At 40.6% G+C, this 25,376-nt stretch overlaps 4 protein-coding genes, 1 long non-coding RNA gene and 3 other non-coding genes across 10 annotated transcripts; 5 read left to right on the top strand and 3 right to left on the bottom strand.

Moving 5' to 3' along the window:
• Positions 1–4,670: 4,670 nt before the first annotated feature.
• Positions 4,671–8,751, top strand: LOC117229565 (uncharacterized). The gene is made up of 4 exons (XM_033486119.2): positions 4,671–5,295; positions 7,431–7,670; positions 7,924–8,105; positions 8,176–8,751. The coding sequence occupies exons 1-4, from the start codon at positions 5,187–5,189 to the stop codon at positions 8,383–8,385; spliced, it is 741 nt and encodes a 246-aa protein (XP_033342010.1). The 5' UTR covers positions 4,671–5,186; the 3' UTR covers positions 8,386–8,751.
• On the top strand, positions 5,875–5,946 carry TRNAH-GUG (transfer RNA histidin (anticodon GUG)). The gene has a single exon. It is a non-coding gene; the product is annotated as a tRNA-His (tRNA).
• TRNAR-CCU (transfer RNA arginine (anticodon CCU)) lies at positions 6,360–6,432 on the bottom strand. The gene has a single exon. It is a non-coding gene; the product is annotated as a tRNA-Arg (tRNA).
• TRNAM-CAU (transfer RNA methionine (anticodon CAU)) lies at positions 7,755–7,827 on the top strand. The gene has a single exon. It is a non-coding gene; the product is annotated as a tRNA-Met (tRNA).
• Positions 8,473–9,125, bottom strand: LOC117229573 (uncharacterized). Its single transcript, XR_004492588.2, has 2 exons — positions 9,012–9,125; positions 8,473–8,905 (listed from the first exon to the last, which is right to left on the bottom strand). It is a non-coding gene; the product is annotated as an uncharacterized LOC117229573 (long non-coding RNA).
• A 655-nt stretch (positions 9,126–9,780) lies between these two features.
• On the top strand, positions 9,781–12,348 carry LOC117229547 (uncharacterized). The gene is made up of 3 exons (XM_033486100.2): positions 9,781–10,383; positions 10,631–10,775; positions 10,889–12,348. The coding sequence occupies exons 1-3, from the start codon at positions 10,202–10,204 to the stop codon at positions 10,940–10,942; spliced, it is 381 nt and encodes a 126-aa protein (XP_033341991.2). The 5' UTR covers positions 9,781–10,201; the 3' UTR covers positions 10,943–12,348.
• Positions 12,349–15,128: 2,780 nt separating this feature from the next.
• On the top strand, positions 15,129–21,237 carry LOC117229525 (uncharacterized). The gene is made up of 5 exons (XM_033486067.2): positions 15,129–15,413; positions 18,684–18,818; positions 19,009–19,286; positions 19,408–19,641; positions 20,160–21,237. The coding sequence occupies exons 1-5, from the start codon at positions 15,338–15,340 to the stop codon at positions 20,628–20,630; spliced, it is 1,194 nt and encodes a 397-aa protein (XP_033341958.1). The 5' UTR covers positions 15,129–15,337; the 3' UTR covers positions 20,631–21,237.
• LOC117229541 (adipose-secreted signaling protein) lies at positions 21,031–24,308 on the bottom strand. 3 transcript variants are annotated; one of them, XR_013033063.1, is made up of 6 exons: positions 24,149–24,308; positions 22,381–22,498; positions 22,152–22,289; positions 21,874–22,078; positions 21,646–21,799; positions 21,031–21,567 (listed from the first exon to the last, which is right to left on the bottom strand). XR_013033063.1 is itself a non-coding variant. In XM_076520698.1 (5 exons), exons 1-5 carry the CDS (start codon positions 24,159–24,161, stop codon positions 21,743–21,745), a joined length of 531 nt encoding a protein of 176 aa, XP_076376813.1. In that variant the 5' UTR covers positions 24,162–24,308; the 3' UTR covers positions 21,031–21,742. The 3 variants fall into 3 exon arrangements, 2 of the variants coding, with proteins under 2 accessions (XP_076376813.1, XP_033341979.1); XM_076520698.1 differs by having other exon boundaries at positions 21,031–21,799; XM_033486088.2 differs by having other exon boundaries at positions 21,031–21,799; positions 21,874–22,060.
• Between the last annotated feature and the right edge of the window lie 1,068 nt (positions 24,309–25,376).

Here is a 25,376-nt window from a genome sequence, read left to right as displayed (position 1 = left end):
CGTCGCCTCCTCGTCCGACAATTCTCTTGGATCGGGCTTCTCCATGATCGGAACGACGACGATGACGTCGACAGAACTTTGATCGAACAATTTCTCCGTTTTCCGCGAGTCGCATGAATCTGCAGACTGTCAGCACCGATGACGCTTCGATATGAATTCGAGTGCTGTTCAGAAATTGTGCTCGTTACATTTGTAATCGGATGTGCTCGATCGAGAACCGCCTTTGTCGCGTTCTTTTCGGGATTCACGAATACACATTCATCACGCGTTTGTCGTTATCGAATACGGTTGCGAGCGGCGTGGATCGACACATCAGATCGGCCCATTTGTTAAGACCCTATCGGCACCATCTCGCCTTCATGTTATTACATGAGCTCGGGAAGTTTTCGGTCTGTGCGACTGTGTTTACCGCGCGGCTCTATCGATTTGCAATTGAAATAACGCTGGCGCCGCGGTCAGGAGGCGGTGTGTTGGGAAAAAATATAGGAGGAGCCTCTGATCGTGGGACGGGGGAATGTGTTTGCGTAAAATATTAATCGGAGCCAACCGCTTGGACGATGTCCGCACGCGGAAGCGTCCTCTCTCTTTTCCAATGGACGCTGCTTCAAAGCGTCGCGCTGCAAATTGCTGGAAATTATCCGACCACCGTGGTATGCTTCAACGATATTAGAATGAAATTACACGGTGTCCACCATCGATCACCGATGTTACTTTCTTTCTGCCCGTCTGTGCACGCTGGAATTTCAGCTTTCTATAGGATTCCTCTTTCACCTTTCGCTCGGACATACGTCGCAGTTTCTTTCCAATGCGACGGCTTCCCAAGAAATTTGAGGACAATGGCGGACACGATCCCCTACACATTCAATCGGTAGTTAATTACGGTCCGTGGAAGTTACATAATTGTTTCGCCCGACTTCGAGTATTTGAAATCTCACCTACGAGCCCTGGGGACCTTCGCCGGCACGCCAGGATTAAATACAAATTCGTTGGTCCCGAAGTGGATTAATTGGAACAGCAATTCCTCAACACCTAAAACTTAATCATTTAGGCTGTTTGGACCCCGCGTACGGTGCGGAAGGCATGCACAACCCTTCATTTCCCAGGCTGTCGGCGAATTGCGGCTTACCGCGCCGGCACGGTTCTTATCCGCACTCGTCAAGGCAATTTTTGGCTCGTCGTTGTTATCGTACGGGAAACAGCCTTCTCCGAAACGCGAGGAAAAAAAAGGAAAGACGTCTGGGCGCGTTCTACTTCGTGTTCTTCGTTTTATTTTCCCACGAAGTCCGGGAAACCTGCAACCATGTACTTCCTTTCCAAATGAACTTCTACCAATGTGAGCTGCTATCTGGTCATCCTGCAATGAGCAACGAGCATTTTCTACATTTTCCGATCATGTTCCTGCATTCATCTTCTAGTTCTCGCGACGTTCTTGCATAAGATCGCATGATAATTGCCGGTATCGCTGAATACATTTGTCCACTCGCTATCGAATAATTTCACGGGATCGATGACTAATTCGAAGATGTTAAACGGAACAAAAGAACAACAGTCTCCCGGACGGAAAGGGTGAATCGCGCGGAGGAAGCGCAAACGAGGTAACCGAACAAGAAAACCGCTAATCGGTACACCTGACACCGAACGTACCCCTAAGGGGGAGGGGGTGAGGCGAGACCGTAAATAGACGAGCGGGCGAAGCAAGAAAAAGTTTAATCGCGTCTTTTGCAACGTAGAGCGGCGAGCTAGCAAGAGGGCTTAGGCAGGGGTCGGCAGGGGGGGTCGTGAGGCGGTAGGCAAGGGGGTCGAGGCGCGTCCTCGTGACGACTTGATGAGATAACTTTGCTCGTGTTGTGAAACAACCGGGCGTCGCGATTCGTGACTCCGTTTGCAGGGGTGCAAAGGGAGCTACGCGAAGGAGGTGAACCGGGACGTAGGATAAAATTAAGGGGCAGACACGCGACCCCCTCGCCACCCTGTCGTTCACCGGTGTAGGACACGGTGTTGTGCGTGACACCCGTTGTTCGTGTTGATTTGCCTTCCAGAACGGAGAACCGAAGTTCCTCGGGACGAAGAGAATACTTGTTGAGGCGGCACCGTGAATCTTCGGCGGCAGAATTCCTTCGTTTCAAAGATTTTGGTCTGCGGGAAACGTAGAATCTCCCCTTTGTTGTTCTAATCTTTCGGCTACAATCTGAAACAGTGGACGAATTGAAAGATTCGGGGTCCAATAATAATAATAATAATGATAATGCGTGCACCTGGCTGACCTACCTTCGAAGAACCGCGAATAAAAAGAGAAAAGGGCGCGGAACTAGATGACGGGCCGCGACAACAGCGTTCGGGTGTGCAACCCGTCGTTTCCAGGACAGCGATTAGGCGGATTAGCTGCGAGGTCGCGTCTCCTCACGGGGGCTCAAGGGGTTTCCGGGGCTGAGGAGGTCACATGACGTGATGTCACGTTACCCGATGGTCGCGAACAGGTGTCCAGGTTCGCACGAGCAGACCAAGCGAGCGAGAGACCGACGAGGCCGGCCGATCGCGGGGGCGTTTGCTATCACGAATCCAGCCACATAATGATAACGAGCGTCCGACGAAGCGACGAGAACGCTGCTCGTAATGTCGGGACAATCTTGATGATTGCTCGCCCCTTCCTTTCGGAAGGACGCTCGATCGAGCGATCCAGCGGCGGTTTACTCAATCCTTTTACGATCTACGATACCAGCGGGTAATTACTCCGCGAGAAAATGGCTGATCCCGATAAGACCTGAAACGTTGAATTACATTACACAGGCATTCAATCTAAAAGATAAGAACCGGCAAAGATGTCCGTCTTCCTATTTTTAAGTGAATAGCTTTGGATGAGCCGAAAGTTCAGGCATTGTTTAACAGTTTTCAAATACCTGCAATCCATAGCTAAATCCGTAGCTTCTTAATATTTTACCTTCTTGTCATATTATATAATAATATATCAATATAATACAGTCATTAAGAAATCTATTAATAGGCTTCCATAGAATGTAATGAGAATATGCTTGAATATTTTTGGAGACTCTAAGAGGAGATTGTGATGGTGAAAGATTTATGAAAAATTAGTTTATGCAATCGTAGCTTATGAAGTGGACATTTAGGGATCTCGTAGCCTCGTTTGCTTCACTGTGAAAAGATCGTGGGTTCTACATTAGCCGAAAAATCATTCGTATCGTTTCTTGTTGCGGCACACCTGCCGAACTTACCGGCAGCTAACTGTTGTTCCTAAGACACCTGTACTGCGGCCTCGTGAGATCTCGGCCACATGGCAGAGGCGCATCACCCTTCACTACCAAATTAGATATTACGATAACAAATGGCGTTATTTAACCCGCGATGCTCGCCCACCCCCGTCGGCTTAAAGAACAGGCAATATACTCCAAATTGCTCGTCCCTTTTCGAGACACGAAACGGGACATGCGGCAACGTAAATCCCCGTCGCACCTGCAAATTTTCCGTGTATAATTACAGATATGTAATTTCTTCGAACTTTCGGTATAAATCACAAACATTAGTTTTGTTATTCCTCCATTCCGTTCCGCATGGAAACTTGAATCGAGCCTGCAAGAGAATGATATAGAAAATGTTCACAATATCGTATCTGCAATTTTAAATGGTTCATTATCTTTCTACCTTGCTACATAGTTGTTACATTGTGTTGCAACCTGCAGGAGGTTCGTCTACATCGTAAAACAATCGATCGTTCAGTCGTTAATTAAAAGCTTGGACGGGGCATACGCGACTGCAACATTGATGAACCCGACTAAAAAAAACAATTCCAAGCCTGCCGCGTACTCATCAATGTTGCAACCCCCTCCTCCGCTTCAATGTTGGTCGTTGTCGTCTAATTTACTTGGTAATAATTACCGACCCATTAAACATTCGTGGGCGGCAGAAACGTGTCAGCTGTCGATTGTCCCAGAGACATTAGACACACGTAGCTTTCTGTTTGGCTGGGTGCAACATCCCTGTGTATGGAATTATAAATACAAACAAGTGAACATCGTGGTAAACGTTGTTGCATGCAACACCATTGCCGTGTTCTAGACACATCCACTACTTGCTGTATTATTTGCAATTTGAAAATTGATTCTAGCAACGATTCCCTTTGCGAACGTAGACTTTTATTATTGAAATAATTTAATTACTGCAGCTTCACTGACTCTACCACTATCAATAGTTTCAAATACTCTTGCATATGATTTCTAGGTTGCTACAACAGTTAGATGCATTTAATTACTGTTGTAATATATGATTAAAATTTTCATTTGCTTATTGTTTCAAAAATGTTGCTCATCTCTTCGATCAGCAAAAGTGTTCTAGAACGATTTTCTTCGTCATTCAGTCATGCAAGACGCAAAAAGCCGGGCGACCTGTTATCACAACGGATGGCAGATTAGGGTCGTGATACGCCTAGGGTGAACAATTGCTTTTCCACGGGATTGGTCAATCCGCCTGGCTTTTGCCTTCGTTGACCACTTGAAGCCCGGCCCGGTTGCTCGCCCCTAATGCTCCAGGGGCGGAACAACCGTTCCGCTTAACGTTGCGCATGCACCGAGGGGCGGGAATCACCCCTCGCGACGGCGAATTGGAAATTCTTCTGGTGGCGAGGTATGCGGCAAAGCAGCACGTGACGCGAAACGTCAACAGGCTCCAGAAACATCGACGAAGACAGTTCGCCGCGAAGACAAGTTGTACTCTACATTGAAGAACGTAACCGAAGGCACCCTTCTTTGAAAATTCTTTGATACCTGCGTCATAAAATACTCTTCATATCAATCTTACAAAATTTTGAATTCGATAAAGACTGGAGAAAGTAGACAACAATATTACTCTGTAATTTGGCAAAGTTGTGTCGGCGAAGATTTTGTTGGACTCTTTTTCTCGGACCGAAATAACTGGACCCAGTGGATCAATCAGCATGCAATGGAGTCAGACATTCTTCAAGACCATTCAGTTGCCTCTCAAGATACTGTTATTGTGAAATCGGGAAAATGGCTTCGTGATTTTGTCACTAAATGGATAGCTTGAAAAACATTTTTACCGCGTAATTCGAACGTTTCCAAAGAATTGGTTGTCTTTCATATTTTATAGTCGTTATCTTTGTTACGGAATTTTGTGGATCTATCTGTGGCCTAGAATTTTAGAGAACTTTAGAAGGAATGACCTCCCACGCACCCGCACGAACGATCTGCACCGGAAGCTCAGTTTCCAGCGCGTTCTCTGCGTTGCATCTTCTAAGGAGTTACAGCTTGTTCGCGCCATCCTCAGGTAATTTATTAATTTTATGAATAGACAGATTCCACATATTTCATATTACTTCACCTGAAATTATGTATCCATTGTTGTTTCCGTACTTTCATTTTTTTTCTTTATTTTATCGCTTCTTGCATCGCATAAATATTTATCACGTTTTATTGTCAATTCATTTAACGTTTATATTCATTTATCTGTAATTTCACTGAAAGTTGCAATCAAAACTTATGAAACTTATTTACGTTCGAAATGCATAAATATTACGTAAAATTTGTTACCATCTGATGCGATGTTCATATTGATATTTCTGCTAGTTCGCTGGAAATCAGACAACAATTTTAAATTGTTTGCATTCTGTGCTTAGTATTTCCAATCATATACTTATTAATCGTTACATAAATGAGAGTTCTATATTTTTTAATTCAGATTTTTTCGTGTTGGTTTTTCAATTTGATATATCTGGAACGAAATTTTACATCCGTTTAAGTTGTAATTACGTGGCACGAGAACTTAAAGTCACGGACAAGTGAACAAGTTGGTCGCTACTATCATTGATGTACGTGAATTTCCAAGTGGTTTCCAAATCCTCCAGTAGCCGTGATCGTCTAGTGGTTAGGACCCTACGTTGTGGCCGTAGTAACCCAGGTTCGAATCCTGGTCACGGCAATGTGCCAATTTGACACATTGTCACGGTGGAGGTTTATTTTTTTCAATTTTTTCATTAGTCTTCTACTCTTGTATCTGTTAACAACATAAAATAGAATGAATTAATTATTTTATGATTTTTATTAACATGACTATATAATTTTTAGTAAAATTTTCCATTACGTACTGTTTCTGTTAATTTGACATACCACGCATTGTTCAGAACTAGTTAATATTATTGCAAACATTAATTATAATAAACAAACAGAAGTTCTAAATTAAAAAAAATACTAGCGCTCTGCAGAACATTCAGTATTTGCATAATTTTCTTCTTATTAAATAAATTGAATTCTTAGCCGATGTTTGAATGGCGATTGAACAAGTGACATAATAAATAGTACTGCGAATTAGAAAAAAAATATATTCAAATTGAATACCCCTGGTGGGACTCGAACCCACAATCCCCGGTTTAGGAGACCGATGCCTTATCCATTAGGCCACAGGGGCTGTTGGTACTCAGCATCTTCAAAATGGATGGAATTCAGCTCTGGCACAATAAAAAAGCAATAAGTTATTTTACAGTCACATTGTATGTCTAAACATAACGAAATTGGTGAAATTTTTTAATTTAAAATACGATGTTCTAATAAATACTAATTAAATTAGTCCCCATTTAATTAGTACAAAGGTATAAAGCTGCTTGCTGCACTTTCTCCTGAAATGTGTATGTGCAATTAAATGTTAAGAATCTGACTTCCGCGGCGTGTTATTTATTTGATCACGCAGCCACTCATGTACGAACTCGTGCAAGAGAAACATTTTTGCAGTTTTTTTTATCTTGATCAAGCTTCTCTTGCCCGTTAATCTCAAACGGTCATCGCCTTTATCAAACTGCGTAGCAGACATATAAAACACGCTCGAGAAAGGGAAAGTGAAGAAAATATATGTAGATGCATCCATGGAGCATGTGCTTCCTGAAATCTTCTGATTTTATCCTACCATAAATTTAGCACATTTTGAAACATTAAAACTCGGACTTATTGTCCGAGAGCAATAACAAATCAATATTTTCAGAACCATTTAAAAGAAAGATACGATAGTATACAATGTGTCAATGCTTAAACTCAAAGCTCGGATTGTGGTGTCTAACGATAACAGTCTCAAGTTACGAGAGGACCCGAGTTTTCTATTTGGAATATCAAATGGTTCCAAAATCAGTGGATGTAAACCTCTAAAACTAATACACGTATATGGCTTTTCTTCTATGTGTGGGTTGTCATAGTGTGCGGCGGCGTCGCTCCCTTAATTAAAGAGTTTCCTGACGCGCCGTGTAATACTTTTCTTTACAATTATTATAGTGTACGCTTCATTTTACATCTATTTCCGATAATAATGAATATACAACACTTATGATTTGTGTCTCGAAGGCTTCTTTAACTCCCTTGCCTGAATAACAAACAGTAAGAGTATTTTATAAGCTGTAAATAATCATATTTAATTATCAGACCTGTGTAGATACGAGCCGTACAATTCCAGAGACTATAATTTGGGGGAGCCTGACATTCTAGCAAGTTCTAGTGCAAGAGATACTACGATTAGACGAACGCCATCTCCACTATCACCTTCAGCGTTGTCTTCGAGTTTCTCGCTTCCGGGTTCCCTACTTCCACCACCATTTTTATCAAGCGTGCCGCCTTTGATGCAATCTATAAGCGTGCCACAACCGTTCTCGAATGTTAATGCTGGTAAGTTAATAAATAAATTCATCGATATACTAAAATTAAGAATTTACCCCTTTTATTTAAATTTAAAAAACATCGCTTTCAACAGCCTCGGTAGCGCAGATGGCAGCGCGTAAGTCTCATAATCTTAAGGTCGTGAGTTCGATCCTCACCCGGGGCATTTATTTTTGTTTCTTCCTAAAAGCAATAAAATAATTATGTATATGAAAAAGACGAATTTTTAACGAATATCAAAATATATGTTTTGATAAAACAGGTGGCATGGTGACCCGTCACTTTTTGGGTACAAACGGAATCACGAGCGCGCAACGACGACCCAGGAGTGAAAAAAAGCCGATTCCCGACGATCAGAAGGATGAGAAATATTATGAAAGACGCAAACGTAATAATCAGGCCGCGAAAAAGTCTAGGGATGCTCGAAAAATTCGGGAGGACCATGTGAGTCGAAAATTAGGAAAATGTATGATGCGTTTCCACGTGTACCACTAATAACATTGCTATTTTATAGATCGCATTACGGGCGACGATGCTGGAGCACGAGAACGCGATTTTGAAGGCACAGATAATAACACTTCGAGAGGAAGCGCAATCGTTGAGACACATGTTAATTAAACAACAAACGCCAGCATTACAATCGATCCAACGCTCGATCACGTCTATAGCACCTGTTACATTGTCACCACCGCATTCTAAGCCGACTTTGGATTGCCAGATCTAAAATTAATTCAATCCAAATAAAATACAAGCGAATTTTCGTTTGCGTGAAGTACGACGATTCATCGGACACGTCCCTGTGACGAAAATGTTTCCAAAACAATGGTTTCATTTATTATTCGTACTAGCTCATACGTTAGCACTGTTAACAAACTCGATTATAAGTCTACAAGTCACAAGTTGAGAAATTTGAAATTCGCACGTAAAACACGTCAAGAACGGCAAAAACTGGTGTCCCTCGAAAATGTCAGCGTGACATTTTCGGACGAATTTTCATTTCTCGGAATTATATAGTCAATTTGTAAATAGTTAAATGATATATTTATTTTATAACTGTTGACGAATAAATAATCTACGCATTACGAATAAATTAGTCTTATCTTTATGTAGCTAGCGCTCGAAATAGATCACATTGAGAGTGTCTCACGAATATTTCTAATAAACAAATACATATATCTATGTACTCGGTTGATAGCAAAACACAAAGTCCACTTGCAGTAGTAATATCATTAATTCCTGGCATCCTGTAAAATACGATTTGTAAAGAGATACCACCTATCAAATTACAATAATCATTATTTCGAATAAAAATGGTAATAGATATTGATTTAAAAACTTTTTGTACCTAACCTTTCGAGTTTTACATTATGCGACAGTGTCGATCGAATATTTGAAATGTCAAGCAATGCAGAAATTAACAAATATCTTAAACAAAACAATGATGTTTCTATATTTATTTCCTTGTGTATGCATTGGTACTAATATGTGCCCCCTCTCTGCTACACGATCATGGTTACAATTTACTGTAGCGCTAGTGTAGAAAATATATGCTCCGACAAATGGCGATAAGAAGGAAATTCAAATGTAAAATGGAACGTTGAGGTATAGTTTATAGATACATGCATATTTTCGTTCAAGCGTAATAGTTTAGAACAGGTAAAGAAATAACATGAGAGTTCCCACGAAAAATTCCTCGACGAGAGTTTAGTTTGCGAGACTCTAATTAAGGGATACAAGAGAAATCACGTAGCCGCTCGAAAGATCTTCTCCAATTTCGTATACACAAGATGAATTGAAATCTCGAGTCCTTTAGATCAAGAAGTCATAAATCCTCAGTTAAGGACTCCTCTCTTTCTTTCTCTCTCTCTCTCTCTCTCTCTCTCAGTACAATATCTCGAAAAAATCCCCAGCCTCTTATAAAAGTCACTAGCCTGATAAAGTCTGACAAAGTTTTTCAGATATTTTTCGAAAACGATAAGTGAGCAATTAAAACTAATTGGTGAGCATTTACGGGTAATTAAAGAGTAATTTTTTGAGCTATGTTTCATTAATATTGGTTTTTCATGGTGAGCCAGCTTCACGCGAGTTAGCTGGATAAATTATAAAGTTTGCATTGGCCAGCATGTAACGGCGAAGTATCAATGGGGGCCCATTTATTTCACATGGGAATCAGTGTTCAGTTTTACTTGGTTATTTAACAACTTACTAGAGAAGGAAATAGATTTAATTTGGCGCAATAAAAGCGATTTGTTCACTAAGTTTGTATGGTATCAAATACATTTCAATCAGAAAAATGTACCAATGAGGTCGATGTGTACTACCGCAAAGAACCAGGAATATCTTTGTTAGTGCCTTCGCAGGGTTGTTATTGCATGCATTCAGATGTTCGAAGAAGGGGGCCTTAGCGTTTGGCGGATGTATGCACCTTCCTACGTATTTTTGTTAACCCGGGAATTCCTGTAAATTCCCTGAAACTTTCAACCGACATTCACGATTTTGTTACATTGTTTTGTGGTTCGCATAAGGATCAATAACGAAAAATGTCGTACGCAGGTGCAGCGTTTGTTGCGCTTGGTGTTGCGTTTGTATCATTTTTGATGTATTATATGAGTGGAGAACGAGAACAAGAACAACAATACCACCAGTCATACTCCAACGGACGAGAACGACAAATATCCAATTCGTCGTACAACGACAAGAAATCATCTTGTTACGGAAATTCGTATGTATTTTCTAAATTTATTAAGTGTTTACAAAAGTTTGCCGAACAGAATAATCTTTTGTTTTGTTAATTTATTTATTTTATTTATACCTTACGTACCTATGAAAAAGAGGTTACAATTTGGTTAAGATGCAATAAGGATCTCCTTAAATTTGTAAAGTTCTGTGAATAAACCTGAATTGAAAGCAGTAAAATTAATTGAAATTCTTGCTGCTTTTTCTATGTTCTCGGTGATTTCGTCGATTAGAGCACAGCAAATGAGAGATAAGCTACGAACAGAAAACTGTACAATATGTTTAGAACCATTGTGTATTGGGTTAACAGCCGCGTTGCATTGCAATCATATGTTTCATACTGAATGTATTATACGTTGGAGAACTGACTCGAATCAGGTAATTTCTAGCTGTAAGCTTGTTCATCTCCTTGAACAATTAACAATATTTATTATATGTCTTTGTATTTGAAAAGTAGATTAGTCGATTAATTTGATTTAAATATTTTACAGCAATCTTGCCCGATCTGCAGAAAAAGATTTACAAGTCGAGACCCGGTTCATTAAGACAACACTTATTAATTAGTGTTGGATGCTAATGACGGAATAAGTGTTCAAGCAGTGCAGCTTTGATGACTTCTTATAAGTAGCTTAAATAACTAATAAGTCTCTAATACAGTTTAAAGTAATACTAGGTAATTACTACAGAGAGATACAGAGCAATTGAAAGATTAATAAGATTTATACCAGCAAATTTCGTGTAGTATAATCTAGTAAATTTTGAAAAATACTGTGTGTGTATAAAAGGATTGAGTTTATTTATTTTTTGCTCCCGTGGTCTTAATTATTGATGTTGGTAAAATAATTTGACAAGAAATGTAGTAAATAATCCTTTAAAATTAACTGGTAATAGCGTGATGGTCGGATTGGTATCGAACATTAGTACAGTGTTCCTGTGTTACAAAAGAGGATGATACAATTGAGTTTGTACAATAACTAAACTCTTACTTTTTGATATTGTAAGTTGTTTATTCAATAAGTTTTTAGTCAGAGAACAAGCTACTCAAAGGTTGGAAAAAGGGGAATAAAGGTTTATGTAAAGATTTTATGTGACGCAAACTTGTTTCATGGACTTAGCTATGAAAATTATTATAGACTGCTACATTTTTATTATATTGGGAATGTTTTCTTTGTCGCACGCAATGAATATGTGTCAAGTAACAACTTTAATATGTAACATCATCTCAAACCTTTAAAATTAAGTCATATCTATTTTCAAAAAAACGCTTTGTTATATTTTTGCAAATTTCGTAAGTTATTTTAAGAAAATCATCATGAAGAAAATTCTTTGACAACTTCCTTTTTGGCAAAAATTAATTATAACATATCTGTAAGATTAAGTTAACAATAATTGTATATCTAATTTTAAATATAGGAACATAGGAAGTTTGTTAGGTATAATAACTATAGGCAGCGGACTTTATACATGTACGACAAAACAGTGATATAGATATTGTGTGTCCATCATTACATGAAAAAATTATTATCTTCAAAATAATATGAAAGTTTTGCATCTATGAAATTATTTTTACAAAAGTGTAACAAAAATTGACCATATATTATTTATACTGTTAATAATAACATTTTTCCCACTTTCGAGGGTACGTCCTCAAATTGTGTTCATCTATCATACAATAAACTAACAGAAATGTTCAGCTTAGTAATAGACTAATATTATCGACATTCATCTTTCGTAGTTAACAGGATTATTGCACGATTTACTTTTTAACTGTTGATCTGAAACTATAATGTAAACTAAATTATAACTTGTACAGTTTGCAATATGGATTACAAAAGAATAAGAAAATATAAATTAAGACTATGCTCTGTATGCAAAACGAACTCTGTATGAACCAGTTAAGTCGCTGTTGGAAATGTTTAAACGTTAATAAATATGTCCTTTTTTAATATCACATCAAGTAATTATTTATCAAGAAATCCTTGTATCTTGGCCTGCCAATACAAGCAATTGTATTATTTTCGAATAACCGGGAACCCGCGTCCTTGACAGTGTAAAAATTACGGAAGAGAAAGCGGAGCTGCGGTAACTTTAATGGTATAACAGTAATTTTACGTGCCGTGAACCGCTTACGAAACCGTGCTTTAGTTAAAACAAACAAAACGAGAACCGAATCAACATGGCGAAACAACGACGTGGAAACGTATGACAGTAAATGAACGGAAAATAATGGGCGCGAAGAACGGTGTGCACACTTGTTGCAAACATACGTGCAACCCGCTTTCCATTTCACTCATCACATATGGTTTCCTCGAATCCCGGCTCAACAATATCACGAACTATCCATCACAATTCTTCTTTTCCATTTTTGCTAAATACATTATAGTAAACCATAAATTGATTTTCATTTTCTAAATGAAAACATTCTTCAATTTTCTTATTTTGTTTCTATTGATACTTTCAACGGTGTTTCGTATATTCTTACTTCAAACCATTTAATTCATCCATCTCTGACATAGACGTCCGTAGTCTAATTATATCGGCATCGACTTTCTATAATGTGAGTGACTATAATAATAATAATAAGATAATAATAAGAGTTAATAATAATAATAATATAATAATAAGAGTTAATAATAACAATAAGATAATAATAAGAGTTAATAATAATGATAAGATAATAATAAGAGTTAATAATAATGATAAGATAATAATAAGAGTTAAATAATAATAAGAGTTATTGCTTTAGACCGTATAACGCGACCCTTGAGCGAAGCTACCAGATACTTTTTAATCATCGAACACTTCAAGAAGAACACCTTAATCAATTCAGAAAAGCCAGGAACGGTAAATCCTTGATTCGAGCGTTCAAATTGCGAATGTTCAAAAGCTAGATATGATTAGAATACTAAATCCCAAAATACAGAACATCTCAACATAATTTATAGTATCCTGACAGCAAATAAGTTCTAGCAATCTATCCTCTCTAAACGTACAGCGAGCTCCTCTTTGTAGCGAAGCCTGTATTGCCAATCATTGGCTAAGTGCAAGCGCACTTTCAGGCGCACTTTCCTCGAAAACGAAGCCTCTAACGCAGTTCGATCATTCTTGACTTTCATTTGATTCCGATCCATAAATTGTCCGACACCGTTAGTCGACGAATGACCGACAGTCTCCCACAGATTAACCCATCGACTGGCAACTACGAGATATCTCGTAAGAAAGCGTCTGTACCAAAACTGCCAGCTACGAGATATCTCGTAGTGGGTGCTGCAAGTTTAAATTGGCTACAAATGGCTATTTGAGTTAGGAACTATTAGAAAGGATGAATGAAAAATGTATATAGTACAGAATGTGCATATTGATTATCAATAAAAAAAAATACTGTAAATGCCATTGCAATATTATATCAGTAACTTAATATTATTATATTTTGTAAAACTTCATGTTTTTTTTTTTTCTTTCAAATAAAACCGGGGCACCCAGGGCGAGACGCGCTAAATTTGCGTGGCAATCAATGGGTTAATCCAGGGGTGTCAAACTCACGGCCCGAGATGAACATTTTTGCGGCCCAGTCAATATATCCGACGCAAAGTAAAAATAAAATAGAAATGTGAATTAGAAATGTTGAAAGTAGTCTCGGCCAATAAAATTTCTCCCGAAATAGGAGAGATAGTATCAGAGAAGAGATGTCAAGTATCAGGACGTAAACAATAATTTAACCCTTCTAGTGCCATGCGAAAAAGAGGTGCCTATGTGAGAATAACCGGCCAAATTTCACGGTTTTACTAGGCTTTGGGAAAATGCTCGTAAAAACCAAACAAGAAACAATATTTACATGATATTCAAAAAGCAGTAAATTAAGGACGAGATAGAGAACAAAACAATGACACTAGTTTTTCTATATTCATTGAAAATTATATAAATAACAAAGGTATAAAAAATCATAGAGAAAGTAAAAGTCCAGTTCTCTCTCTTACAAAACGTATTTGCACATACAAAAAGTCATCTTTTCATCATAATTCTATATAGACCATTTATTACAAAGTATGTACCTTCCGATATATTTTGTAACAAGATAAATAATATTACACAACAAACAAAAAATAAGTGGAAGGTACATGGTAAGCGCCGGACGGATTATCTCTTCCGAAATACGTAATTGTTATAGGTGATATAACATTGCTGAAACAAAATTATGTTGTCATAAATATATTTGTGATAAAATTTTGTATAATACTTCATTATAATAACATAAATATTTATATTTATATATTGTAAATGTGTAAAATTTTGTTATTATTTATTATATATTATATTATATTATATATAATATATATATATTATTTATTATATTTTATATATTATATTATTTATTATTATCCGGCACTAAAAGGGTTAATTTTATACATGTTTATTACAATGTACTAGTCAAAATAAAAATATTTGTTTCTATGAACGTTGATTTTTTTTGCGGCCCACCTAAACTTAAGCATTGTTTATTTGGCCGAAGTTAGCTTTTGAGTTTGACACCCCCGGGTTAATCTGTTCTACGCGCGGCCGGACGGCGGTAACGTGGGCAGCGGGGTCGAAATATCGAGCCGTTAGAAGGGGTTGGCTTGTTACGGTGGCATTTTCCCTCGTAACAGCGTGCCGAGGATCGCGGAAAGGTAAGTGATGGTAATGTTTGTCCGGTGAGCGGCGCGGCGGAACCTGCGAGAGAACCGGTCAGTTACCCGAGAAACACTCCGGCTGGTAGCAGGACGCCGATCGTTAACCTCGAAGCGGGTTTACCGGTGATCAAACGGCGACGGCGGCGGCGGCGTAGGGATGCAAAAGTGGCGGGAAAATGGCGCGTCGACGATAACCGGGCCTTAAAAATTCAAAAGTTTCACGGACTCGCCGACCCGCGGTCGTCAAAATGCGCGTACGCGTCGGATACGATGCAGTGTTTGTTGACGGTTCTGTGTATCGTTCATGTGATCGCCGTTTCCACGGAAATCGTCGAGGAGGAGCGAGGTAAGGGACCCCAAGATATCGGGTTCGAATGACCGCCGCTTTTTAAACATTTGAACTAGTTGCGCGCGCAATCTAACGTTCACAAATTTCACGGTTTATCGTTTTGGAGCCGACAGAGACAACGAATACGGAAAATAACGAAATCCGCGATAAAATCGCATCGCTCCTTAAATACATGGCCTTTCGAATATTCGGAAATGTTGCAAATGCGCAACATTGATCTGCTACGTTACTTGAACAGTTCCGTTTAGTCTTTGCGCATTCGCTCGAAGCCCCGCTGTTATGAAAGTTTCGCATAAAAAATATTATTACTTTCGGAGCGGCCGGTGGATTATCGAAGTTCGAAGATACGAGTAACGATTAAGAATCGTTAAAGCCGTTTTATGTTGAAAAAAGCGACCTCTCGTCGGATATTATTCTGAGAGGTTCCACTTAACGTGAGCACGCTATAAAGGAGCGCGATGGTAGCAATAAAGTAGCAGTCGATGCTAAAGAGCTCGCAACCGGTCGCAAAGCTATCGGTCGCAAAGATTATCGTTTAAAAATTGTTCAGTACCGCGTTAGCTCGAGAAACGAAATCAACGAAATTCTCCGCGTTAAAGGAGTTCGTACCGCGGAGTCTTCGTCGGTCACGCTTTAAGTTCGATTAATTAGAACGTTCCCGATGACTGGCTGCGGTTTTTCCGATTCCGGTTCGCAATTTTTGTTCTCGCGTCATCCAGTACGATCGCTGGATGACCAAGACGGGCTCGTGTGGCTGACATCGAAGCGTCTCGAATCGGGACGCGATCGCTATGGTGACCGTTGGAAGCTGAGAGCCGGTGGATTAACGGTGAAACGGTTTGGTCCAACGGCCACGCGAATTACTGCCGTGAGTTAGCACGGGCCCCATAACGAGACAACAAACGCTCCGGGTTCGGCGAAATCGGCCGATCTATTTTCAGGGACAAAACACCGCGGCCCGTGGATCGCTGCGAGGCTGAAAATCGATCGTCCCATTTCTCGGACCGGTTTCACGATTGTCAGCCAGCCCGAAACAAGTTTCCATTAATCTTCGATTTCGTTCGCTCAGGGACGCTCCCGCTCCACCGTCGCCGATAATTAAATCGATATTCCTGACCTGTCGATTAATTGCCGATTCCATCCGTCCTTCCGGCGAACTCTGCGCCATTGGGGAATCGTAACTGGAACAAGATCCGAACGATATTTCAAAACAATTGCAGCAAAACTGTTAAACTGTCCCTGTTGAAATCCTCTCATTAGACGCAACATAAATAGCCGTTCAGTCAAATCGATCGCTAGAAAATTAGGTTTTTTCCAGCGATAATAAATCCTTTTTTTTCCACAATGAGATCTTTCGTTCCTTGACCCGATTCCTTTTCGCTCTAAAGAAAATTTGAGGAAATTCTAAAGCATTCGTTGCCGAATTCCGATTAAAAATCAGCGTACACAGCGCAAATCGCAGCTTGTATAAAAATACGAAAGATTTAGTAGAATGGTTCGTGGATTCGCGTGAGCAATTACAGAGGATACCGTAACACCGTCGTTCTTTCGCCCGTGCGTTTTATCTCGGCGAGGAATCTGATACGCGTTTTTTTCACGCCTCGGGGAAAGATGTCGCCGGTAATTACGGCACGGTCTAGGGTAACCAACGAAACAATTAACTCTGGGAACAAAGCGGCACCGCTTTGAGAAACCCGTTCCCGTTAACCGACGCGCCGCGCGATCTTTAATTGCGGAAGCATAATGGGCGGCGTGCCGTAACACCGAATATGGCGGGCGTGCCGTCGTCGGTAGCACATGCATAATAATTATGATTTCGACGACGATGAATGGTCGGTGGTGCCGCGTACACGTGGACAAGCAACGGTGAAAGCGTTTTATTGAATGCAACGTTCGCGAGCGAACTGTCCCTTTTTTTTTTCTCTCCAGCACTGTCATTCTTTGTGTCGCTCGGATCATACACCTTGACGACGTCCATACGTGTTATCCAATGGTCGACCTATTTGAGACGTGCTCGTAGGCGGTCGGAATTCGAATTAGGTTCGCGTGTACCCGATCAGTCGATAGTTTCTTCTGTAGTCACGGTTACATTATTAGTCATGTTATGTACTTTGTTTTCGTGAGAATTATCGATGCTGGCCACTCGAACGAAGTTCGATGTATGCGAAAAGAAGTGACGGAAAATACGTAGAACGAAGAAGTTATCTTCTGTAATCGCGGCGAAACTAAACACACGATACAATAACGATACAATGCAGGCAAAGATACCGCTCGCGTTTTGTTTGATCGTTCGCGCAAGATTAACCGAGGACTCTCGTACGCGAACGTCCTTACTATCCTTAGAAGCGATGCTCATACTTCTGTTGAGTGTTGTTTAAATAATATTTCACGTCGATGCGCGTCGAGCGACTTTTGTGGGCCAAGAGGCGTCCATAGCAGTCCAACGTTCGCGCTCAGGTGTTCTCGGTTCAAGGACAATGCGAGGATCGTGAAAGGTCACGCTTTTGGTGCCGGTTCGCTCGGTCACGTGTCCGCGGCACTCGGCAGTCAGATCGAAGTCCGTGGATCGGCCAAAAGCGAACCGTATCGTGAGAACGATGCAACGATTCGACGCAGGTCGCCCGTTCGCAGGCTGCACGTGGGTGCATCCTGGCCACTCGAGACGCAATGAAAGCAGAATCCCCCAAGGCTTTTCGTTTTTTCTACCTAAATCTATGTACCACATACGACGCTGTCGCGGAGGAACAGGCTTTCTAATAAACATATTATATTATTGCCGGCTGGCAGTGACGTTCGTATCGTTGACCGTCATTATCGTGCGCGATATACCGTGGTTATAAAGGCGCGTTTCTCTTCCACTTAACCGGCTCGATTCCAATATACATTCGTACGAATCCCGCTGCCGTACACCATACCGCGGCCGTTCGAGACGTAATTAGTATATTTCAAGTAATCCTCGTCCGATGATCATTCAAAAGCTCGCGCGCGACGCGAGCCGGTTCGGAGAAATCAAACGCGACGCGCGTGTTGCACGAACGACAAAAATTTCGCTGCCGCGGAAATGGCAGTTTCAACTGCCGGGACCCGTTTGTACAGACAGAAGAGATTGCATGTCGCATGTTCCACCGACTTTTAAGCTGTGCTGCTCCTAGAGACGGCGATTTAGCATTTCTCCGGTTAGGATCGCGCTGGTTGCTTACATACATTATTCAAGATCACCGGTCAGGCTTCGGAGAGCAAGATACATTAATCGCGCGTTAATTACAGTCAAGGAATTGGTACGAGACTGGGCGCCCCTGGTGTGGCTGGCACCTGGCGAACTGTTCCTGCCGCTCGGGGTGCCTGACTTCCTCGACAACATGGAGCCCGACGACGACTACCTTCGCACCAGAGTCGACGTAGGTAAATGAGAACGAGGTATGATCGTGCTCGCACTGTCCAACACCGATTTCGATGACCGGTAGCTACGACGATCTATAAAAAAGAAATCCTCTACCGGTCGTGGAAGAAAAGGCAAACAGGGTGGAGATCCGTTGGGGAGTGCGATCGTAGAGATCAGGTGGCGCCGCTAAAATCGTTGAATGATCGACAGAGGAGCTGTTGGGCAATCGGTCCTCGTTCCTGTACGGCCGGAAGCCGACAGAATCGGTGCCGGTTTACGCGCTGATCAACAATTGCGAGGCCGCGGACGCTCCCGTGGACGCCGCGAGCTCGAACACCGTGCGATCGGCCAGGAGGTCGCGGAGAAAGGGGGGCGAGGGCTGGGCGCCGTCGAGGAACTCGATCCAAAACGATTTCGGGTCCCCGACAATCCTGGCGAACAATCTTCCGGGGAAAGCGTGGAGGAGCGAGCCGAAGTCCGGCGGCGAGGTAGGTTTCGAAACCATCGAGTGAAAACTCGAACGGGACGACCTGTCTCTCTCTCTCTCTCTCTTTCTTTCTCTTTCTGCCGCGTCCTGACGTTTGCGGGACTCTGCGTGTGTGTCCGCAGAAAATCGTGGATTTCGAGAAAACGACGAAAAAAAGGACCAGGTCCCGGAAACTGCGCTTTCACGTGACCTATTGGATGTTCTATCCGTTCAGCGAGGGAAAGGCAGTCTGCGTTCTGGATCTCGGATTTTTTGGTACCTGGCCGATACCCACCGTAGGCGGCATGTGCCTGGGCATGCTGAAGGAGTACGGCAACCACGTGGGCGATTGGGAACACATGAGTCTTTATTTCAAGGTACACGATATAGTCGACGTTACGAAGATCCTCGTCGCCGGGTCGATCTATTCCGACGACGATAACGATAACGCTGTTTTAAATGGGCGAAATGATTGATCGTTCATGGTATTTATCCAATTTTCGAGACGTGTCTTGAAAGTGTTCCTCGCAAATCCGTGTCAATCGATTTCGATGGGAGGAACGTATGATGTCATTTAGTTGACGCAACGATTTACCGTTCATAGTTTCATGATTATCCTTTAAAACGCATCTTGACGGTATTGCCGGCAAAATTTGTTTCTTTGTTGTTTCTGATGTATACGCATGCTCATTTAATCAAATCGGCGGGAGTGACTTTGTTCCTTTAGGTCAAAATAGACCCGGGCTCTGGCAATGGAGGGCGTAACAGTTTTTTGTTCCACATCCGAGATGAATCGACCACGATGCTCATAATTCATATTAGAAAGTGTCTTCTGCTCCTCTCATTGGCTTTCAGGTCTTCTGCACTCGCTCAGCTTCCGTTCGAACTGTTCCAGGACGCCAATTATCCTTCGGCGATGTACGTGTCCGCCCACGACGCTGGCGCGTATTATAGATACGATCTGCGGAGCGGCACGTTCGTCTACGAGAGCCAGGAGACGCGAAAGGGCATCTTCCAGAAACCCATATTCCCAGAAAGGGTATTCACCGCTGGCGGTTCTCATCCAATACTGTTCAGCGCGCGCGGATCCCACGGACTCTGGACAGCACCAGGAAAGCATAAGTTCGTCAGGCTGCCCCGTTTGTACGACGAGAGCGGCTTTGGAACTGCCTGGCCTACGTGGAAGAAGATAGAGCTGCTCCTCAAGGAAGAGAACAGCATCCTGCCCGGCTGGATGAGCTTCAGGGGAAAGTGGGGTAACCCGAAGAGCAACTGTCATCCCTTGGCCAGACTTGGCTTCAATATTTGCGAGTTTGTCGATGGACCTACTGGCATTCCTATGAAGAAGACTAGCTTCCGGTGCTGACAATGAATCCCCGCATTTACTAGGTGTGTCTTTGCGGGTATTGAAAATTAAGTGGACTTGTCTGACAAGGGAAGGAGCCCAACTTCAATTTTAACAAGCCTTTGCAATCCGATCAGTACCTCATGATCAATTAAGAAGATTGTAAAATTAGTTCCCGATCCGTGGACTAAAAGTTGTTTGTATCTTGTAAATTGTCAGGTAATTATGACAGTAGAAAGATGCAAAGACTGGTTAAAATCGGAGTCCGACAGAGAGTTCTTTCCCTTATGAGCATCACCGTGTATAGTAACAGATAGGGATGCTTCATTCAAAATGGTGCTACCTACTACATTAGTATATTCACGCTAGCAAAGGTTGGTCGAAAAACGTTGATCAGAGCTTAAATTAAAAATCGACAGAGTCCGATATGCAAGATAATCGTTTAATAAAACGCCTCGTTCGTCGTTAAATTCGTTCATTTTTCAGTGATTGGTTCTCGGCTTAGCAAAGATTTAGAAAAACAGCGTCGACGCTCGCGGCTTCGTAATTGGTATTTGATTAGTGGTTCGTAAAGCCTACGCTCGATGTAAAATGATAGTAAAATACAATCTGGCTTATTATAAATAGATTCGTGAGTGGATATATCGTAGATATAGTATATATACTTTAGGCAATACGTGATACGTCTCGTTGAAGAAGTTAATAGTAGGTGATCGCGATACTTAGCGGTAATTACATATCTCGGTGTGATCCATCGGAAAGGCCGATCAGAGGAACACATTAATTTTCCTAGATCGTAAGGGTCGTTTCTGTAATAGACTTCTGCGACATCGACACGACAGAACAACGGGGTTGTGAAAAGCTCGTCGGTGAACGCTGCGCACTTGATTCGCAAAAGTTATACCGTGCAGTTTGAAGGTGAAACAGCGGATTGCATTAGGCTCGTCTTGGGCGTATCCTACGTTTTAAAGATAAAGAGTCATGGTAAACGTGATTGCTTATATCGACTAATTATAGCCATTCCCTGATCACCGACCAAAACACACTATATCGATTAGGCCGTCCCCTGTTGAATGCTTCATTGCCAACCGGACGCGCGATTTTCCTTCACGAACCTGGCCGCTGGCTTCCGTTCAAGGTTGGTGTTGGCCGTGCGATCTCAGGTATTCTTTAATTTTTGTACCCAGCACCTGTGAAAAAAGAACAACTCGACTCTTAGATATGCGGAAAATATCATTACGTTACGCGAGATCTACTCGGAGACCTCATCTTCCTCCGGCCTCTCCACACCGATGCTGTGAATGCCGTTCCTCAGCAACGGGGTGCCCTTGTCTTTCGCTAAGATACGTGAACTCAGCTGGATTTTCAACGGGCTCCCGGACTTGCAGCAGCTTATTTGCACCTCCTCTTTCAGGATCTTCTCCTTGTGGGCTAGGAACTCTATTTTCAACCTGTTACAGAGGAAGACCCTTGAAAACTTCTTGACCACAACAGTTTTGACTGTTTTATGTTATTCATGAAGTACATTGATAAATGTCTTACTTTAAGCCATCTTTCTCTTGTCCAAAATCAACGATGTGACAATTGGGGTTCTTCACTCCAACAATTATGGCTGGTGCTATGGCTTTTCCTTCGCTGTGCTGACATATATTCCAAGGGATTAGAAATTCCACAAGATACCTGTACAGAAATTGGGATCATGTTAAACTTATGGTTAGTATTATAAAGATAATGAAATAAAAGGGGTAAGAATTTTGTTTGGGCGTGTTACCTGTGATGAAGCTGTAAAAATCCGAGATACGCGTCAATTTGTCCATGTCGTTGTGGTTGTATCATAATATTGTTGTCTTTTACGAGACTGCTTCCTCCACTGAAGTGCACGTGATGCTCTGAAAAAATTTTGTTATTAAGGAACAAATTTTTCTATAATTTTGTAACATTTAATATTAAAGTAAAAATTGTGCTTGAGCATGTAAGTAATAATTTTCATCACATTCAAATGTATAGAGAACGACGAAAAAAATAAGCTAATTCGAATTAGCGCAGGAAAACTAACTCGTCATTCCTGGAAAGTGCTATTTGTGTTTTTCGTTAATGCACTTACTGGAGATATGTACTGTCAGATATAGAATTCATTAATACGAGTTGGCAGCTAAAAATTAAGCGAAACGATCTGCGTTTGTTTCGGTATTTGTCGTAACAATGCAACTGAATAGTTTCCTACACCATTGTAGATTTAATTAAACTATTAATTAGATTATTATTTTTATCAATTAAAATTACTTAACGTTACTGCGTAAATACCAGATCTCTATCATCTATCAAATAATATTTCGATATAGACAAATAATTATAAAAGAATGATAAAATAAAATTGTATTACTAGTGTTTTAAAGAATGAAATTCATTATAATCAAAAATGTCGAATTTTATTTAAACAGAAAACTTATTTTAAAATTGATTTCTGCATGGAAAATCGCCACCTAGCGATTGCATGAAGAATTAGACAATCCCATTAAGGCGGGAAAAGGAATCAAGAAAAACCAAGCAGATATCATCTTTGAATATTTAATCGAAAGCTTCTCTAAACTCAAAATATCATTTGCGTGTATTCCAAAATCACTAATGTAATGTTTAAACATATTTATAGGAAGCACGATAGTGCTTTGGTCTAAGAAAATAAGTCTAGCTAACTGAAGACCTAAATGTCCAATGTTATAATCCCGGATTGGAAACAAGAAACACATCCACGCTGTTTATATAAGTATAGCGGCATATAGAAAAAGATCAAGTGTTATGTGATAGTTTACATAACGAATGAGAACACAAAAAAATACTCATAAAGATCGATATTAAAATAAAGAAATATTCAAATCGAATATATCGAATGTAACAATTCCAAAGTATATCTTTATTTTGATTTTCCAATTGTTTAAACTCCAAACGTGTGTTTTACATTGTTGCAAACTCCCGTTTCGTTCGAACTTTTGAAAAAAGAATTGTTCAAAAACTAGAGATGACAATAATACACGAAATGGTTTCACATTTTGAAACGTCGGAAAATATTACCGAATGTTATCAGTATTGTCTGGCGTTGTTTCATTGATTACCTATCAACTGGCGGTCACACATTTGCTTCCGAAAGGCTATTGAATGCATTGACACGAATCGATCACGGCGTAATGATGAATAAACGCGGAAAACAGAAAAATCGAAATCTCCAATGAAGAATGCAAATATTTTCGTGACAGCTGAGGTGTTCAAAGTGGCGCGCTTTCAAATGACCCAATTACTAGCGTATCCTAACCTAGTACGTCACAAGGAACCGGTCTCGATGAATTGATAAAGACCCGAGCGTTTTATTAACCATTTTCGTTGAATACGAGTCTGAATCGTTTGCATGCTTCATCAATTTCTAGCTGTCGAACTTCAACGGTGATGATATGCGCGAACCAAGTGTCACGATGTTATTTGTCAGTATGATAAAATGATCGAAGGATTGCGGACGATAGTTACATGTTCTTGGAATAATTCGTTACCTTTATCTCCCATGTTTCGTAAGGCAATTTGGCAGTTGTACTTTCATGCTAGGCGAAACTACTTAATTTAATATTCCGTACCGCAATGTTAACTGCACTTCTATATGTCGGCGGTGTGCATCGCCAGTGCATGGTCGTTCTAACGCATCGAATGGTTGTGGCCGTTGACACCGGTGGCAGCACTGGCCTTAATTGGAAATATTTCGATTTCAAATTAGGTTCGAAATTAATATCTGAAAACTAGATCATGATCCTTGATTCTGTATGTCAAATAATTTGAAAGTATTCGATATCACAGATTCGGAGAACAAATTCTGTAAAATCGCATCTGCATCTAAGTTATCGATTACTTCGAAAAAAACTCGTTGATAAAGATGTTTGCTTTCTAACGTTTCGTTCGTATCTTTTTTTGTGACATTTGGTTGCGATAGACTAACGAAAAAATTAATGAAGCGAAACGCTCGACCTTTGATCTACGCCAACGTATTGAAATGAACATAATTGGAAAAGCAGATACGGAGATTTCTTCCAGTTAAAATATTGATAAAAGTCGAAGACACATAATCTTACGATTTCTTTCGATCAGGACTGTATGTATGTGTGCATGTACCAACATGGAAGTTTCTAATAAATCATCTTCATATGCTTTCATTAAATTATGCGCAACCCTCGGCTGCCTTGTTTATTAGCAATTTCCTGTGAGACGATGATGGTCAAATTATGAATAATCGTGGCGTCTGGCGGTCATTGTTGCTCTTCTGGATTTGTTTTTTTTTTTTGTTCATTATATCCGTATTTATTAGTCGACCGAATAAAAAATTCATACTAATCCAACAAGCAGGGTCTATTTCTCTTTCTCGAATGTTGCAACATAAAATATGACGAATGTCGTGGAACTTTTTTATAGAGAAGAAAAAAATGGCAATTTAATGTTGCAGATGATTGATTAATCACCTTTTGAAGTGGCTTTATGCTTGAATAATTAAATGGCGTCCGTGCTCATGTGGAAAGTGAAAGACTTGACAGTATTATGCTCATTCATTATTAATCTGCTTGAGTAACTGGAATCCATGAAATACAATTATTTATTTTTCCGTTAATTTGTTGCATTAACAATTAAGATATTTATTAACTTCGCTATAAATATTTTCAGATTATTATCGATCCCGTTGATCAATTACCCACGATCATTTTACCACATTATTCTGCACCAACAATTGCAACATGA

This window comes from Megalopta genalis, chromosome 3 (assembly GCF_051020955.1).
Source record: "Megalopta genalis isolate 19385.01 chromosome 3, iyMegGena1_principal, whole genome shotgun sequence".
Lineage (NCBI taxonomy): Eukaryota > Metazoa > Arthropoda > Insecta > Hymenoptera > Halictidae > Megalopta > Megalopta genalis.
The sequence above is the reverse complement of the archived record's forward strand: the minus strand, read 5'-3'. Positions and strand labels throughout refer to the sequence as shown.

Bases quoted from the DNA above. Each gene is read 5' to 3' on its own strand.
- LOC117229541 (XM_076520698.1), bottom strand. The intron at 22,290-22,380 runs GTAACACGCCCA...ATTTCTGTACAG, and splicing joins TTTTTACAGCTTCATCACAG to GTATCTTGTGGAATTTCTAA. The intron at 22,079-22,151 runs GTAAGACATTTA...GAAGTTTTCAAG, and splicing joins CAAGAGAAAGATGGCTTAAA to GGTCTTCCTCTGTAACAGGT.
- LOC117229565 (XM_033486119.2), top strand. From the start codon at position 5,187: ATGACCTCCCACGCACCCGCACGAACGATCTGCACCGGAAGCTCAGTT. The intron at 5,296-7,430 runs GTAATTTATTAA...TTTAATTATCAG, and splicing joins CTTGTTCGCGCCATCCTCAG to ACCTGTGTAGATACGAGCCG. The intron at 8,106-8,175 runs GTGAGTCGAAAA...GCTATTTTATAG, and splicing joins GAAAAATTCGGGAGGACCAT to ATCGCATTACGGGCGACGAT.
- LOC117229525 (XM_033486067.2), top strand. From the start codon at position 15,338: ATGCAGTGTTTGTTGACGGTTCTGTGTATCGTTCATGTGATCGCCGTT. The intron at 15,414-18,683 runs GTAAGGGACCCC...CGTTAATTACAG, and splicing joins AATCGTCGAGGAGGAGCGAG to TCAAGGAATTGGTACGAGAC. The intron at 18,819-19,008 runs GTAAATGAGAAC...AATGATCGACAG, and splicing joins TCGCACCAGAGTCGACGTAG to AGGAGCTGTTGGGCAATCGG.
- LOC117229547 (XM_033486100.2), top strand. From the start codon at position 10,202: ATGTCGTACGCAGGTGCAGCGTTTGTTGCGCTTGGTGTTGCGTTTGTA. The intron at 10,384-10,630 runs GTATGTATTTTC...TTCGTCGATTAG, and splicing joins TCATCTTGTTACGGAAATTC to AGCACAGCAAATGAGAGATA. The intron at 10,776-10,888 runs GTAATTTCTAGC...AATATTTTACAG, and splicing joins GGAGAACTGACTCGAATCAG to CAATCTTGCCCGATCTGCAG.